The 15432-nt window shown below is 44.5% G+C and overlaps 1 protein-coding gene across 1 annotated transcript in view; it reads left to right on the forward strand.

The window, feature by feature from the left end:
- Positions 1 to 15432, forward strand: part of PTDSS2 (phosphatidylserine synthase 2) — a 434628-nt gene that overhangs the window by 185503 nt on the left and 233693 nt on the right. Inside the window, exon 5 of the mRNA XM_078682890.1 lies at positions 14474 to 14608. Coding sequence (XP_078539016.1) covers positions 14474 to 14608 — 135 coding nt within the window. The remainder of the gene's footprint in view (positions 1 to 14473; positions 14609 to 15432) is intronic.

Genomic DNA, 15432 nt, shown 5'->3' on the forward strand with positions numbered 1-15432 from the left:
CTTGTTGTAGTTCTGTAGGCGTTTCGAATGTGATTAGCCTCTTAGATTGAACCTCTGTGTTAGTAGTAAATCTTGGTGTTCTACTACTTCTCGGGAGTCCACTTGGCCTACTATTTGTTATCGGCCACATGTTGTGGTTTTACCAGGTCGATGGATACAACTCGGTTCTCCTTTTTACCAGCAAGCGGTGGTAGTACAACTGATCTTGTCCCGTTGACAGACAAGACAGGAACTGCTTTTCTGTAAGAAGGCCCAAATTCCTTCTTTACCGCGATCTTTTCTCTGACTAGATCCCCGACTTTTGGAATCCAGACAGGTCTTGCTGGGACAGGTGGTGGTTCTTCAGTGGTTGTTGGCTGCTGTTTCAATTTTATGTTGCTCAGGTCTTTTCTTGTTTCGTTTAGGTCCTGCAAAACAGCCAAACGATCTTTGATATCAAGGCTTTTTTCCTTCACCACTGAAGTCTGACTGTCGAGATCTAAGACTAACATCCTAGTTCCAAACAATAATTCGTACGGACTGAATCCCCTCAGAGAATTTCTTGGCAAGTTATTTAGACTACGTTGGACACTTATTAGATGTTTGACCCACCCAGCTCCCGAACCTAATATCCTTTCTGTTATAGATAGCTTTATGCCTTGGTTTTTTCTTTACACCATCCCGTATCCCTCAGGAAGGAAGTGAGAAGAGTCCCGCTGTGCTATGCTCATTTGGCCATGCTTCCCCTCAGGCTGGAGGGCCAGATTGAAAACAATGGTCAAACGTAGCATGCTCTTAGCGTATATGCCATTTAGACTCGCAAATATTTTATAACAGTTCTGGCGTCAGCCGTTCGCTGGGGCCACATTATAAGTGGAAATTAGCCTGTATATGTTAATCGGACGCTTTGCTTTTTACTGTTGATCTTTTCTGGAGTGAAACGACACGGTATTACACCGTTTCTCTCACCACTGCGATTTCTGTTACAGTTTGGGCAGTTCTTTACAAAAATGGTATCATGCAGGCTCATGCCTGGCCACCAGTACCTTGATTGTAATTCTTCCAGAGAATCTTTTAGTTTGAGGTGTCTGAGACCCTCGCCCATATGTGCGTCTGCTATTAACAAGTTTCTCCTGTCCATGTTTGGAATCACTCTATCCCCCACTCCAGGGATTCGAGCAAAGGGGACGGAGTTTGCATCGATTATGTATGTATAATTGAGTGGATAGTTGATCGGTAGCGCTGAGCAGTCGCCTTTTGATGACGTTTTCACCGCCAGCACTGTTTCACCGTCAATATACTTCACTGTACGCTTTTTTCGAGCTACGGAAGCCGATTTAGATGCTACCGCTGTGGCTGTTTCAGCCAATGAATTCCCTGCAACGTGAACGCCATCACGCTGATGACTCAGTGAGTGTGTCACGTGAGTCTTTGGTAGTTCTTTTTGTAAAAGAGCTATTTGTTCCCAAAGCAGTTTTTGCTTTATTGTTGCACCTGTGTCATCTTTGTAACCGTTTTGAATCCATGTCTGCAAATCGTTGTTATATGATTTGACGCAGTAATATGAATCGGACACTATAAGTGTCGGGAATTCGCGATCCGCATTATCTAGCGCCATTTTCAATGCTATTATTTCAGTCTGTTGTTCTGAATTAGTTTCTACTGAGTGTGTTTTTGTTAATAGAGGTCTTAGTTTACCTCCGCGCCACACTTCTTTTGTAATCTCACATGTTGGGTTGTATGCTTGTTCTCCCCAAACGGAGGGTTGAGCATGTCCGTCTATATAGATTACACCAGCGTATTGTCTTAAGGGCAGAATGTCGATAGGCAGAGGGAATGTTCTCTCATATTCTAGATTTTTCAATTCCTTTAGTTCTGGATCAAAGTAGTAGTATACTTTGTCCGTTGTAATTGAATTCACCCATTGTATCCATTCCGGATTCAATGTTGTTGTTGGTAAATTACACGGTGTTGTTAATGCCTCAAAGGCTGATTCTGCTGTTCTGACTGTGATACGTCTACCGTCCGCTTGATCTTTTTCTCTAGCTATTGCGGTTTGAACTGCATGAACAATGTTTTCTTTAATGCTGAATTTCTTTTCAGCTTCTGTGTACAAGTGTGATTTGAATGCAATCGGTACCTTTTCTCCCTCATTAGAGGTCAGGTATGTGAATCCGCATCTTCCTGGGATGACTCTAATCACAAGATTGCGTGTGTTATCACGTGTTTCTAATTTTGTTTTAATTAACATGTCTGTTTGTAAGGATCTCAAAATTTCTGTGTGTATTTGAGTCCAATTGGTTCTTTTAAAATCTGGTTTAATTAGATCATAAAGGGGTTTGACCCTTTCTGCGTAATTTGCAATGTATGTTCTTCCGAAATTTAGGAAGCCTAGAATTGACTGTAGGTTTTTTAGTGTTCTAGGTGCTTGGAGTACGGCACATTTCTCTAGGAAATTCTCAGCCAGGCTTTTGCCTTCACTTGATAATTCATATCCTAAGAACAGGACTGTTAGATGGGCAATTCTGGATTTTTTAAAGTTGAATTTGTAACCCTCTGCTGCGAACCCAAGTATTATGGTGTTCACTCTCTTCAAGTGAGTATCCAAGTCATCATCTGTTAAGTATATGTCGTCGACATAAGATAATGCTTCGTCATCATATGTTTGTAGTAATTCTGTTACTCTCGCTGAGAATACCCCTGGGCTATTCTTGTACCCCTGGGCTAACCGACAGAATTGTTTATCAGTGCCATTTATTGAGAATGCAGACAAATATCTGCTCTCTGGTGCTATGTTTTGACAAAAGAATCCATTAGAGATGTCTAATGTTGTTTTGTATTTTTTGCGCACTATGTTATTTATTAGTGCAGCACTATGCGAGTTTTGCACTGCAAAAGTTTTGCAACATGAGTTAAGGTGTCGGTAATCCAAAACTAGACGATATGAATTGTCTGGTTTGGAGACCGGAAACAAAGGGTTGTTCATTTGTGAGGTGCAAGTTTCAATCACCCCCTGGTATTCTAGTTGATCTAGGATTTCTTTTACCTGTTTTTTAGCTTCTTGCTTAATTGGGTACTGTCTTTGTGCAGTAGGTTGTGATTTTAACTGGATTTTGTGAGGAGGAGAGTCCTCATCCCATCCTACATGATTTTTATATAAAGCAGGAGCTTGAGCTACTGCCCACTTTCTGGCAAGTGTGTATTTTTTATGAATTGGGATATGATTTGAGAAGGCAGGCATGATTATTTCTTCGCCATGAGGGCACTCCCTGACAAACTCTGGTGGCCAGTCTTTTTCAGCTAGAAGGATGTCATAGCCCTTGGAGAGATTATCCCAAAATAGTCCCCTTATTTTTCTAGTCTTATCCCCTTCTATACGTAAAGTTATTTCATATATTTTGTGAGGTTTGCTAACTCTGGTGTCTGCAGTTTCCACTTGAAGATATTCATTCGTGTCCACTGTCTCCAGAAGATTCATAAGGACTTTGCGAGCTATGCTCACTTCTGCTGCGCTGTCTAGCATTGTCTGAGCCCATTCTCCGTTTTTCAGTTTTGTCCTCAGTATTCTCGGCATTGTTAACTACCTTGATACTGGCTACCTTCTTTTTTGGAAATTGTAATTTCTTTTTTAGATGAGCAGGTTCCTTGTCTTTGGACTTGGCGTGCTCTTCTCTTTGTTCTGATCGTCCTCTTCTTTCCGATTTCTGCGAGGAAGTCTGACAAGATTGAGAGGGACGTGTATCAAAATCTTGATATCTATCAGGCTTCTTTATATTATCCCTATTTCTAAGGTTATATCTATTCCCAGAGGGGTCACTTTGGGGTGACCTGTGTCTCTGGTTCGGAGATTTTTCTCTCCGCCGAGGAGACCTTCCTCTGGACTGGAATTTCTTTTCTTTAGGATTGGATTGTTTGTTTCCATCCCAGCTCTTTTTTTGTGATGTTGAATTATTATTAAAAAATATTTTTTCAGGACTTTCAATCAGTTGTGGTTTTACTGGTATTCCACCTAAACTATCTCTACCTAGTTCCTCATAGGATTTTTCTATGATTCTGGCAATTTCAGCTGGTTGGTCTGCTATATCTGTCTCCTTTAACCTCTGGCGGATCGCCACGTTTGCTGCTTCTCCCTTTATGTTGGCTAATAATATAGCCGAGACCTGCTTGAAGTCTTTTAGTAATTTCATACCAAGAGTTAAAGCGGGTTCTGGACCGTATTCATCTTGAATTTGTTTTAGCACATCTGGTATTACCGAAATGGATGGAACACCGTGCGTTTTTGTGTAGATGGAAGCAAAGACTGTACCCCAAGTGTCACAGTCCTCCAAGTGTGGTGCTATTCCCATTGGAAGACAGATAGTCAGAATCCTGTGTTTTTCTAACGGGGTGGTGTCTGGAAACACCGCCTCTATTTGGGTGATTTTTTGTGCTAACCAGAATGGTATTTGTTCCCGTTTAGCTGGCACTTTACCTAGGCAGGATTGTATGTTCTGTGGTGTAATTTTATTTGTGTTCCCCTGGTGAGGGGTCAGCTGTGGAATTTTAATTGCTGGTTGAATTGTTGAAGTCCGCATCACATATTGGACTAATTGTCTATGTAATTTTATTAATTGTTTTAGCTGTGTTAAAAGCTCTGGTGCAGGCATTCTTTCGATGTCTGGATGTGGTGTGTATCCGGCTAGGACCGGCCACGTTGCTCCTGGTCTCCCTAAGGGACCGAGCCTGGTGATGTGATTATTATGTTTTAGGGCGCCATTAAATAAGAGCAGATGCTCTTGAAATTTAAGTGGTACTTCCACCTCCTCGAAAGGAGTGTACTCATTAGGAGGGTCCTCTGTTTTGTAATAGTGGAAGTACTTTGTTACAGCATTTGCTGCTGGAAAATGTATCCATGAATAATATACCTCTGTCTGCCGATATTCGTGTGCCTCAATTACGAATATGACTGTGCCACCTCTAGGTGTCAGTCCATTTTCTATAAGTTTTAAAGTTATAGATTTCCTCTTGATGACCGGGATTAGTATTTTATCCGGGTCTGTGTCTTGCAGTGCATTATCAGCTGCTGCGAGTTCAGTTGCTATTCTAACTGTCTCTCTTTCTTCATCACTGTCTACCATTTTACCGACAGGAAGGTTATTTAGTTTGTTTGCAGATCAGGTTTCTTATGGAAACAAAGATTAGATGCACAATATTTTGGAACAGTGTATCCTTCAACGTTGACTAAACCAAGGCCCATACATAGGAGTTTCCTCCTGCGAGGTCTGGCTGATATTACCTTTTACCCACTCCAGACGTCTTTGGGGTATTATGGGAAAAAAGGGGTCTGAGTGAAAAAGCACGACTGAGTTACTCTAAATGTCTTACGTTAGTTTTATCGCCCTTCCAAACGCGTTGGGCTCCATGTAGTGTAGTTCCTATTATCCCAATAGGCTCTGCGCATTGGAATAATACCTTCAATAGTATAGGCCTAGACCAGACGTTAACTAGGTCTACTACTGTCGATATTAGACTTAAAGTTTTGGGTTTGCCGGCTAGCTCAGAGTTCACTAGAAACTTTCTCGAATAGGCAAGGAGGAGTTGAACCTCCCTGGATAGACAAGAAGGGATTTAGTTTCTGACAACCATAGAACATGACAACTTTGCTCTCCCCTAATCAAGAGTGTATCTCGAGAGTCGTGTGAAAACAAAAGACGACTTATTTTACTCAGTCAGTACGTGCATTCTTAGTCTCACCAGATTGTAGAGAAAAGGAAGAGACGGGCGTGTTCAATAAAAGATGTTATTTATTGATCAGTCTCTTTTCTCATACAAGAGAAATGGATCGATATTATTGCAATACTTATGGTTAAGTAAAGTGCATACAATAAAAGCAGAAGTATAAAATAATACTGTAAAAACATTGATATGGTTTCTAAGCCATATGAAGGTTTAAAATGGATAAAATGAATACATACACATTTACATTTGACTAATCGTACTCAACTGGTGTTTCTAACTACGCCTACCCCGTGTACCTGACCTAAGCCTAATACGTGGGCGGGAATAGAAAGTTACAGTTTAAGTTAAGTTTGTTTTGCCAAGTGACTGACTAAAGAATTCTCTGCAAGGGGTTATTCAGTTCTGTACCTGGAATCTAGGATGAATGAGGGATGGTATCTCTCGTCTCTGGTCTCGATATCCCAGGCTGCCTGCGAGGGCTACCCGGAAGCGCCGGAGCTGGATTTCTCGGCCGGAGAAAGGCAGCGTCTCGTTCTCAGCGCGTCAGGAAGGCGGGGCTGCGCCAGCGGGGTCTGCTCTACTCTGGGCTTCGGCAAGTCTGGCTGCTCCGATCTCGTCACCACCGCGTGTGTTTGCATAGGGCAATATCGGTAATATTTATACCTTTAAGGTGCCGAGATTGACGTAAGGATGGACATAGATACGTCAATAAGGATGTCATACGACCTGGTCGTTAGCACATTCTTTTGCTGAAGTTCTCTGTGAAATCAAAACAATGGCCGCAGGGTTTTTCCCAGGTCTGTCATAGGTTTGATTTGTTTTGAGAACTCCGTATGCCTTATCAGGGGCTGGAGGAATATCGCTTGTCTAATTAGATGGCAAGCGTTATGACCTAATCAGATAACACGTTCCTGTGCCGTAGTGTGGCTTTATCAGATAACGGTTCCTGCATCATGGGGGTTTTCTGTCTCATGGGATGGCTGCTAGTTAACTTGTTAACCAGAATAGGGTCAGGAATAGGGGGATCGATACAGAACCTATAGGAATACATCTTTGGTGATGAGGGAGAAGCCAGGTGGTACGAGCATGTCTAGACAGGGAGAAGATAACTTATTCAACCAGGTCTCCGTGAGGAACGCAATGTCAATATCATGAGTGGGGATAGCCTCGGCTAGTTCCGTTGCGTGTAGTGAGGTCGATCTGCAGTTGATTAGTAGGCAGTTAGTGAAATGTATCTGATTTCTGGTAGTTCTATCTTTAGTCGCCCTTGGTATGGCGGTCAGGACAGGATGTCTCAGTGATTTGGTGCAGGGAAGGTCTTTCTGGTGTCCTGTGATCACTTGAATTTTGGATTTAGGAGAGTCTGAGGCGGGAGTGTGGTATGCAGCAGCTAGAAGGGCTGCTTCACAGTCTGACACTGGTGCTTCCGTTCTGGAGGGCCTTGAGGTCGGGAGTTTTGTATCTGATAGAGTATGGATCTTGGTCTTAGGGAAGGGGGCTCCGGTTTTTGGGGCCTTAAGTGCATATGATTCCGGGACCCAGTTAGGGGGACCTTGCAGATGGGTACTAGTGGATTCTGAGAGCCCAGGGGGGCGGTTGGTGCTGATGGCGTGGGGAGACCCGGATGGGGGTTTCAGGTGTTTACGTGCTATACCTAGGTTGGAGAGGATTTCCATTAGGCCCGGGAGATTACGTCTATCTGGCTTTCAAGAGCCGCGAGACGCTGTGACACGGAATCGAGGGAGGAGTTGGGGGCATCTAGGGTGTTGTCGTTTAGGTTGAGGAGTTGAGGTCTCTTAATGGTGGAACAAGTCAGGTTATCCTTTTTCGGGAACGAGTGAGAGGTCGGAGATAGAGGAGGGGAAGGGACAGTGAAAGGTTTTGAGTGTCTGAGAGCTGGGATGAGGCTCGTGGGGAGGGTGGTCCCTGTCGGCATATCGCATCTGTGGGTTTGCTGGGGAGGGATCCCATACGGAGGCAGGGTATCGTTATCCGTACGGAGCTGAGGGATATGGTAGGTGTGGGAAGTAGGATGGCTGGCATGGGGAATTGAGGATGTGGTTAGGGTTTTCTGTTGTGGTCGGTTGGCTGTGAGCGTGCATTGGGATGTGGTGGGGAGAGGAGGAGCGTGAAGGGCCGTGTCGGTATTGCGGAAGGGAGGGACAAAGGCTTCTCTGTTGGTAGTGGATGTGGGCGAGGTGCGGATAGGGGCGGGTGCGGTAGGGATGGGAGGGCTGATCTTAATGTGGGAAATAGGGAGTCGAAGCCTTCAAGGTTCTTATTGTTAGCCTGAATGAGGACCATGCCGTTCGTGTAGATGGTCACGGAAGTGTACCCTCTTCCAACCGAGCTCATAGGGAGTATAGAGGTTAGTTTGCAACTGTGGGAAGTGGATGTGGTTTTGGCGATATACAGTTGCCTTCTGATCAAGGAGATTCAGTCTTCCGGTCTCTCAGTGTGGAATATCAGGTCCATCTTAGTCGGGCCATTGGAGGCCGAGTGGTAGATGTCTGTGATTAGGGTTTCTTTGTGTTGGCGGATAAGTTTCTGTTTGAAGAGGCGTCTCATTTTTGTAGAGAGGTGAGGGGGGAAGAAGATGGTGAAAGAGTTCCGGCTGTGGGGTATTAGGTGGGGAGTTAGGGCTTGGGTGGGAAGGGAAGGCGCGTCACGAGCAATCGTGACGCTATAGTGACCGGCGGGGTGCACGTGTGGGGGGAGGTGACGGGATGAGAACGGGGGGTGGCAAGATGAGATGGGGGGGGGGCTGCTAGGGGTGGAGGGAGAGAGTAGAGTTCCAGTCGCCAGGGCTGAACGCCGGCGCGGCTCGCCTGTATCTGTGCTGCGGAGTCCTGTGGATCAGTATAGCTGGAATCCTCGGGCTGGACAGTCCTTATTGGTCCGCCATTATAGGTCGGGTGCGGGAGGGTGGAGGTGTAGTTCTTAGGAAGGGGCTGCTGGGTGGCCGGAGAAGGCAAGAGTCAGGTCGCCAGGGATTAGCGCCGGTGCAGCTCACCTGTGCCTGTGAGGCGGACACCAGCGTAGGTCGATCTAGGGTGCTCCAGTGAGGCTCCGATCAGGAAGAGTCCATGCGATCCGCCATTTTGAGGCCAGGCGTGGAGGTGTTGAGCTGCAGGACTTGGGAAGCTTAGGGGAAGTGCAGTGTGTGTGGAGGACAACAGCGTAGGTGGCTCCAGGGTGGCTCTGGTGAGGCTCAGGTAGGCTCCGGTCAAGTAGAGGTTGAACCAGGCGGCTCCAGTGAGGCTCCGATCAGGAGGAGTCCTCACGAACCGCCATTTTGAGGTCAGGCATGGAGGAATCGAGCTGCGAGATTCGAGCAGCTTAAAGAAAGTTCGTCGTGTGTGGCGGACAACAGCGCAGGTTGACCCAGGGTGACTCCGGTGTGGTTCTGGTCAAGAAGTGACGTTTCAGGCGGCTACAGTGAGGCTCCGATCAGGCGGAGTCCTCACGATCTGCCATTTTTGGTCCAGGCGAGGCGGAGCCGAGCTGTGCGACGCGGGCAGCTTGGGGGAAGAGAATCCGTCTATGCGGATTTCCTTTCACTGCGTGGTGGATATCCCGGTGGTATCGAGGAACGGGGAGAGGTCAGGGCGGCTCCGGTATGGTGAGGCTCCGATCCGGTGGTGTCCTGGGGTTGCGCGAGAACAGGCGAGTGTTGATCCCCAGAGGGGGAGATCCGGCGAGCAGACCCTGTTCTCCGTAGCGCGAGTCAGGCGGCACTTCTTGAGTCAGAGGATCCGTTGCGGGGCCAGGAGCTGGGCGGTGGGCATCGTAGGGGTGGGCCAGCTTGGGGGGGGGGGGGGGGGGGGGGGGGGCACTGCTAGAATAGTAATAGTAATTGTTCGTGTCCGTGCCCGGAGCTCGAATTCGGAGCTCTTGACCCAGCGGCCATCTTACTGTATCTTCTATAAGATTACATCTTGCTGCTATTGCAGCTTACCTCCAAAATAGACAACACATGTCTTTGTTTAAAGTACCCCCAATCAAAGCTTTTATGGAAGGACTTAAAAGGATAATCCCTCCTAAGCACCCACCTTCACCAGTCTGGAACTTAAATATAGTACTTACCAGACTTATGGGACCTCTGTTTGAACCACTACATTCATGCGAATTACAATTTCTAACTTGGAAGGTGGCATTTTTGATTGCCATTACCTCCCTTAGGAGGGTAAGTGAGCTACAAGCATTAACCATTCAAGAACCTTTCATGCAAATACATAACAATAAGGTAGTGCTTCGTACTAACCCTAAGTTTATGCCAAAAGTAATATCCACTTTCCATATCAATCAGTCCATAGAATTGCCAGTTTTCTTCCAAAACCCGCAGTCAGTGGCTGAGAGAGCCCTACACACACTAGATGTAAGAAGGGCTCTGCTATATTACGTTGACAGAACCAAATCATTCAGGATAACAAAGCAACTATTCGTTGCTTTTGCACCACAACATAAAGGGAATCCCATCTCAAAATCAGGAATAGCCAGATGGATAGTTAAATGCCTTCAGATATGCTACCAAAAAGCTAAATGCACTCTAACAGTTCCCCCAAAAGCACATTCAACGCGTAAAATGGGGGCATCCATGGCATTCTTAGGAAACATTCTCCTAGAAGAGATATGTAAGGCAGCTACATGGTCTACCATACACACTTTCACTAAACACTACTGTGTAGATGTGCAATCAAAGCAGCAAGCTGCTGTAGGCCAGGCTGTCCTTAAAACTCTTTTCCAAACTACTGCAGCTGGTACAGGTGACCACCGCTAAAGGAGATACTGCTATACAGTCTATGCACAGATATGAATTCAGCAGCCCACATGCCTCGAACGGAATATGCTACTTACCAGTATGCATCTGTTCTTGGCATGTAGGGCTGCTGACATTCATATCGCCCACCCTCCACCCCGGTGCCTGTCACAGCTGCAGTACTTTTCTACATACATTTACATGGACATCTCTTACTTTTCTATACTCCATCTTTGCCACAGTGGCGAAAAACAATTTTAGGATGGAGAAGATGCCCATGCGCATTGTAGTCCAGGGGAGGAGTCCCCTATCTCGTGATACTTCGAAGACTCTTCCAGGACAACAAAGTGCAATCATCTGGACCCAACACTAGGCGGCGATCTATGCACAGATATCAATGTCAGCAGCCCTACATGCCAAGAACAGATGCATACTGGTAAGTAGTATATTCCTTTTGCAGCCCCCCTCGAACATCAACAGAGTAGCAAATGATTCTAATGAAGCTGCAACACTCAAAGAAGTGGGCTTCTACCATAGGGTTTAAAAACCTAGTTGACCCTATCCATATTTAGAACAATGACTGGCTCAAAGGCCATTTCAGAGCCGATACCAGAGGAGACGATAACTCACCACATAAGCCCTTGTAGACCAAGGGACAAAAATCTCGGTCAAAACTATGAGGATCGCATACCTCTTCCACAGTGTCCCACTCCGGTGGGGGGCACAGTCAAATTTTACCTGGAAAAGTGGAAGAATATAACAGACAAATGGGTCCTAAATATTATTCAGAATGGCTGTGTACTCAGTTTCACAAGCATTCCACCACCAGTCTCTCCACAGCAAGTCATGACGGCCTATTTACGTGACCTTAGACAAGAAACAGCTCTCCTACTGCCGAACAAAGGAATACAAAAGTACCTCAACATCAAAAGAACAAACAGCCAGATGCATCAACAGATGGAATTGCGATTCCTAAATAGCGATTTTTAAGGAATCGCTATTTAGGAATCTCAAAAGCCTATGCATGTAGGAATCGCTATCAAAATAGCGATTCCTACACTTTCCTTAATTGTGACTCGCAAATTGCGACTTGCAATTAAAGAATACCTCCCCATTCACTCCTATGGGCCTAGAGGCCCATAGGAATGAATGGGAAGACATTCTCAATTTGCGATTAGCAATTAGCGAATCGCAAATTGAGAATGCAATTTCAAGGGTGCAGGGGTGTCCAAAGGACACCCTGTTGCACCCCTGAAATCTGCATATGGGTACATCTTGCACACACACATGCCCTAAGGGCATGTGTGTGTGTAAAATGGAACTTTGAAAAATGCCCTTTAGGGCATTTTTCAATGTTTTTGCAAATTACCATGAAGTTCAACTTCATGGTAATTTTCTACTCTTATTTGCGAAATCGCTATTTTTTTTTGTATGATACATTGCATTTAAGGAATCTCAATTTGGGATTCCTTAAATGCAATTGCAATTTAAGGAATCTCAATTTAGAAATTCCTTAATTGCGATTTTTGCATTTGGGATGATGCATCCCAAATGCAAAAATACCGGTCGCAAAGGGGAAGATTCTGAGAATCTGCCCGTTTGCGACCGGTTTTAAGGTTGATGCATCTGGCTGAAAGTGATTTACTTGAGGTATTTTCTTGTCATAAAGAAAAATCAGCTCAGTCAGTTCTGGCCAATTCTGTATCTCAGGTCCCTCAACAAATGTCTAAAGAAAGAGAAATGTTACTGCTCCCAAGAAACGATTGGCTCTGTGCAGTAGACTTTCAGGACATGTACTTTCACATTCCTTTACTACCTCATCACAGACTGTTTGAGGTTTGTAGTAGGTGCGCACCACTATCAGTATGTAGCACTTCCTTTTGGTCTAGTGTCCTCTCCACTGACTCTTTTCAAGTGCATGACAATGGTAGCAGCACAACTAAGAAATAAATTATTTTCGAATATTCATACCTGGACGACTGGCTCATAAGAACAGATTCTACTCACAAAGCGAAAGAAGGCTATACAACAACAACATTTCTTCTTTCAAAACTGTGTCTCCAGGTCAATGTAGAAAAGTCCATCTTTGGCTAATGACTCCAGACACTCAAAACGAAAGTGCGTATCCTTCGGAGGAGAGCAAGTTATCAATTCAAACGAAATGTATTCAAATCTTGCTGCGGACCAAATCAACGGTTCGCAAGGAAGCATCTCTTCTAGGATCAATGGCATCCTGCATCACTTTAGTCCCGAACACACGGCTGCATATGAGGCATCTCCAAATGTGCCTAGAATATCAGTGGTCTCAGAGGACCATTCTCTGGGGAAGATTGTATTCTCCTGAGAATCCATGCATATCTTTCTTTTGGTGGGCCGACTCTTAGTCTACTGATGGGGGTACAGTTTCAGAAAATAACATCTCAGTCTAACATTACAGATGCACCACTGACTGGGTGGGATACCTACATGAGCAATCTGGCTATTCAAGGTCTATAGTCTCAAATAGAAAAAAAACATGTATAAATCTGTTAGCACTGAAAGCAGTTCTTCAGGCTCTCAAAGCTTTCCTTCTGTCTCTACAATCAAAGGACCTTATGATTCAAACAGACAACACCTCCACCATGTTTTACATCAACAAACAAGGTGCACCAAGGTGATGTCTGTGCTTAAGAGGACCTAGTTGAGGGGGATAGTCCTTAAAATTCATATTGTATTGCCCACTGGTCAAGAAACTGCCCCAGAAGATCTGATAGCCTGTTCCACTAGGGCTAAGGCCTCTCTCAATGGGCAGGCACAAGGAGTGTCTGCCCTTGATAGTTGATAAGCTGCGTAGTGGATGTCTGTGCATATGCTGACAACCTGTTCCATCCAGAAGGACACTTAGATTGCAAGACATTCTGGTATGATCCCACTGCACAAACCCTCCGCCTTTGGGAGGTGCTGCTTTGATAGCTATTTCTATCTGCAAAGTCCTCAACTTAAAACAGTTATCAGAAAAACAAGTTAGTTACCTTCAGTAATGCTGTTTCTGGTGGGTACTCTGCCATCTGAAGATTCCTCACTGCTCTCTCTCGTCTCCCCCTTCTGTGGATTGTCCTCTTTTTAAGATCTAAAAAGATCACAACTTAGTACTTTCTCCCTTACTAACAATTTATCTCACTCAGCATCTGAATGTGCAGAAAGGGTGAGCACAAGAAACTGATATCAGCGTGAGTCAGTGCTGAGCTGTACGATGCCACCCATAGTCACGTATGACTGCCGCTGCAAAGTTTCCCTAAATCCTGTCTGGTGCTTTGGCTCTATTCTAAGGTGAGGAATCTATTTTTAGATAGATTATCCACCGGAAATAGTATTACCAGAGATAAGTAAGTTGTTCTTTGAAACTTTTGCCAGCTTCTAGTTTATTAAGCATCCTTCAAAAATCTATTTCTTTAATGAAAGGTTTCATCAAAAACTCTTAAGGCAGATACGTACTGCTTTTAGTCAGGTTAAGTGTACAAGGAATATTACTTAATGGGATTTTGTTCCCGGGTATATATATTTTTTTGCATACATAGAAACATCTTTTTCATGGTTGTGGATTCTGATTGATATAAAAAAGCATTTACAGATTTCCACAAACCACTTAGTGCTGGGAAAAACATTTTATTACGGTTCTGATCCTGTTGAGCATTTTTTCTGTTAGCAACCAATAACGTAGCAACCAGTCAAGATTTAGGAAAAGAACAACTTAATTTATTGCTCAAGTATGGGGCATACAAAATTTCCTTTTAATACATACCTCAATTATACCTTTTATAATGCAGTGAAATAACAATACATTATAAAATGCAAACATATGCTTCATTGTGCTTAGCAGTAGCTAGCTATTTCTGTTGAATTAAGTCCAAAATTAAGAACTAATACTTGTTAATAACCTTTGGTTGATTTTTGCTTTGTGAAACACAGAGTGGTATATTTCTTTTACAAAGAGGCAGTTTTTATACTATCTACCACTAACACAACTTACTTTTTCAGACTGTTCATGATGGAAGACAATTTATGAAGTTTATTGATCCAAAATTAGGTGTTGCCCTACCAGAAAGAGACTATGGAGGAAATTGTCTCATATATGATCCTGGCAATAAAACGGATCCATATCACAATCTGTGGGTAAGAATCTATATTCTTGTTCAGGTCTTAACAGATGCATTCACATTTCAATGTTGGGCACCTTGCTGATGATACTGGGAGAGTCTTTTTGCTTCCAGTTCAAGTGTTAAAATGATGACCTTAATACAACGTTTGTATGAGTAGCAATAATTGTTCATGAAATGAATATATGATCCAAAGGAATGCATCCTAAAACCCTGATCACTAATGCCTTTTTATGCGGTAGTGCTATATAAAACTGTTAAATACATTAAATGTTCACATCCCATTCTTCACATAAAATCTTAACCATTCTGCTTAAAAAAGTTAATAAGGAGCTGGGGAGGTAGTAAATTTGTGACTCAAGATCCTGCACGGAAATCCAAGAACCTCTGTGTGAGGGGGTGGGCGGTGGAGCCTGGTCTGACACAGGTACAACTAGTGGGCCCAAGAGGGTATCAAGGGAAGCAGAGTCGGCATAGGCAGGAATCCTTTTCAAAGAGGGTTTTATTTTAATTGGCACAGTATATGTTTTCCGTTGGCGGCTGGTTAGCCTTTCCCTCGCGAAGGCGGCAGGGTCGTAGGTGGTCCGGGCAGGATCCAGGGTGTCAGGGCTGGTGGTCCGGTCGTCCCCAGAAGGCAGCTCCGGCCGCAGCGAGGAAGGAAAGGAAACCGGAGGTTAGTGGCTGCTTTCTCAATGCTATGCAAGGACCAGGGGTGAGGGACACCAGTGCACTCGTGTGTTATTTTCAAAAGGCAGACAAGTGCTTAGTCGGTGCTCGTGAGGTCGGGGTTTGGGGATGCGGTAACAGGGACACGCGTGCAGGATTCTTTACGTGCTAGGG

This window comes from Lissotriton helveticus, chromosome 3_1 (genome assembly GCF_964261635.1).
Source record: "Lissotriton helveticus chromosome 3_1, aLisHel1.1, whole genome shotgun sequence".
NCBI lineage: Eukaryota > Metazoa > Chordata > Amphibia > Caudata > Salamandridae > Lissotriton > Lissotriton helveticus.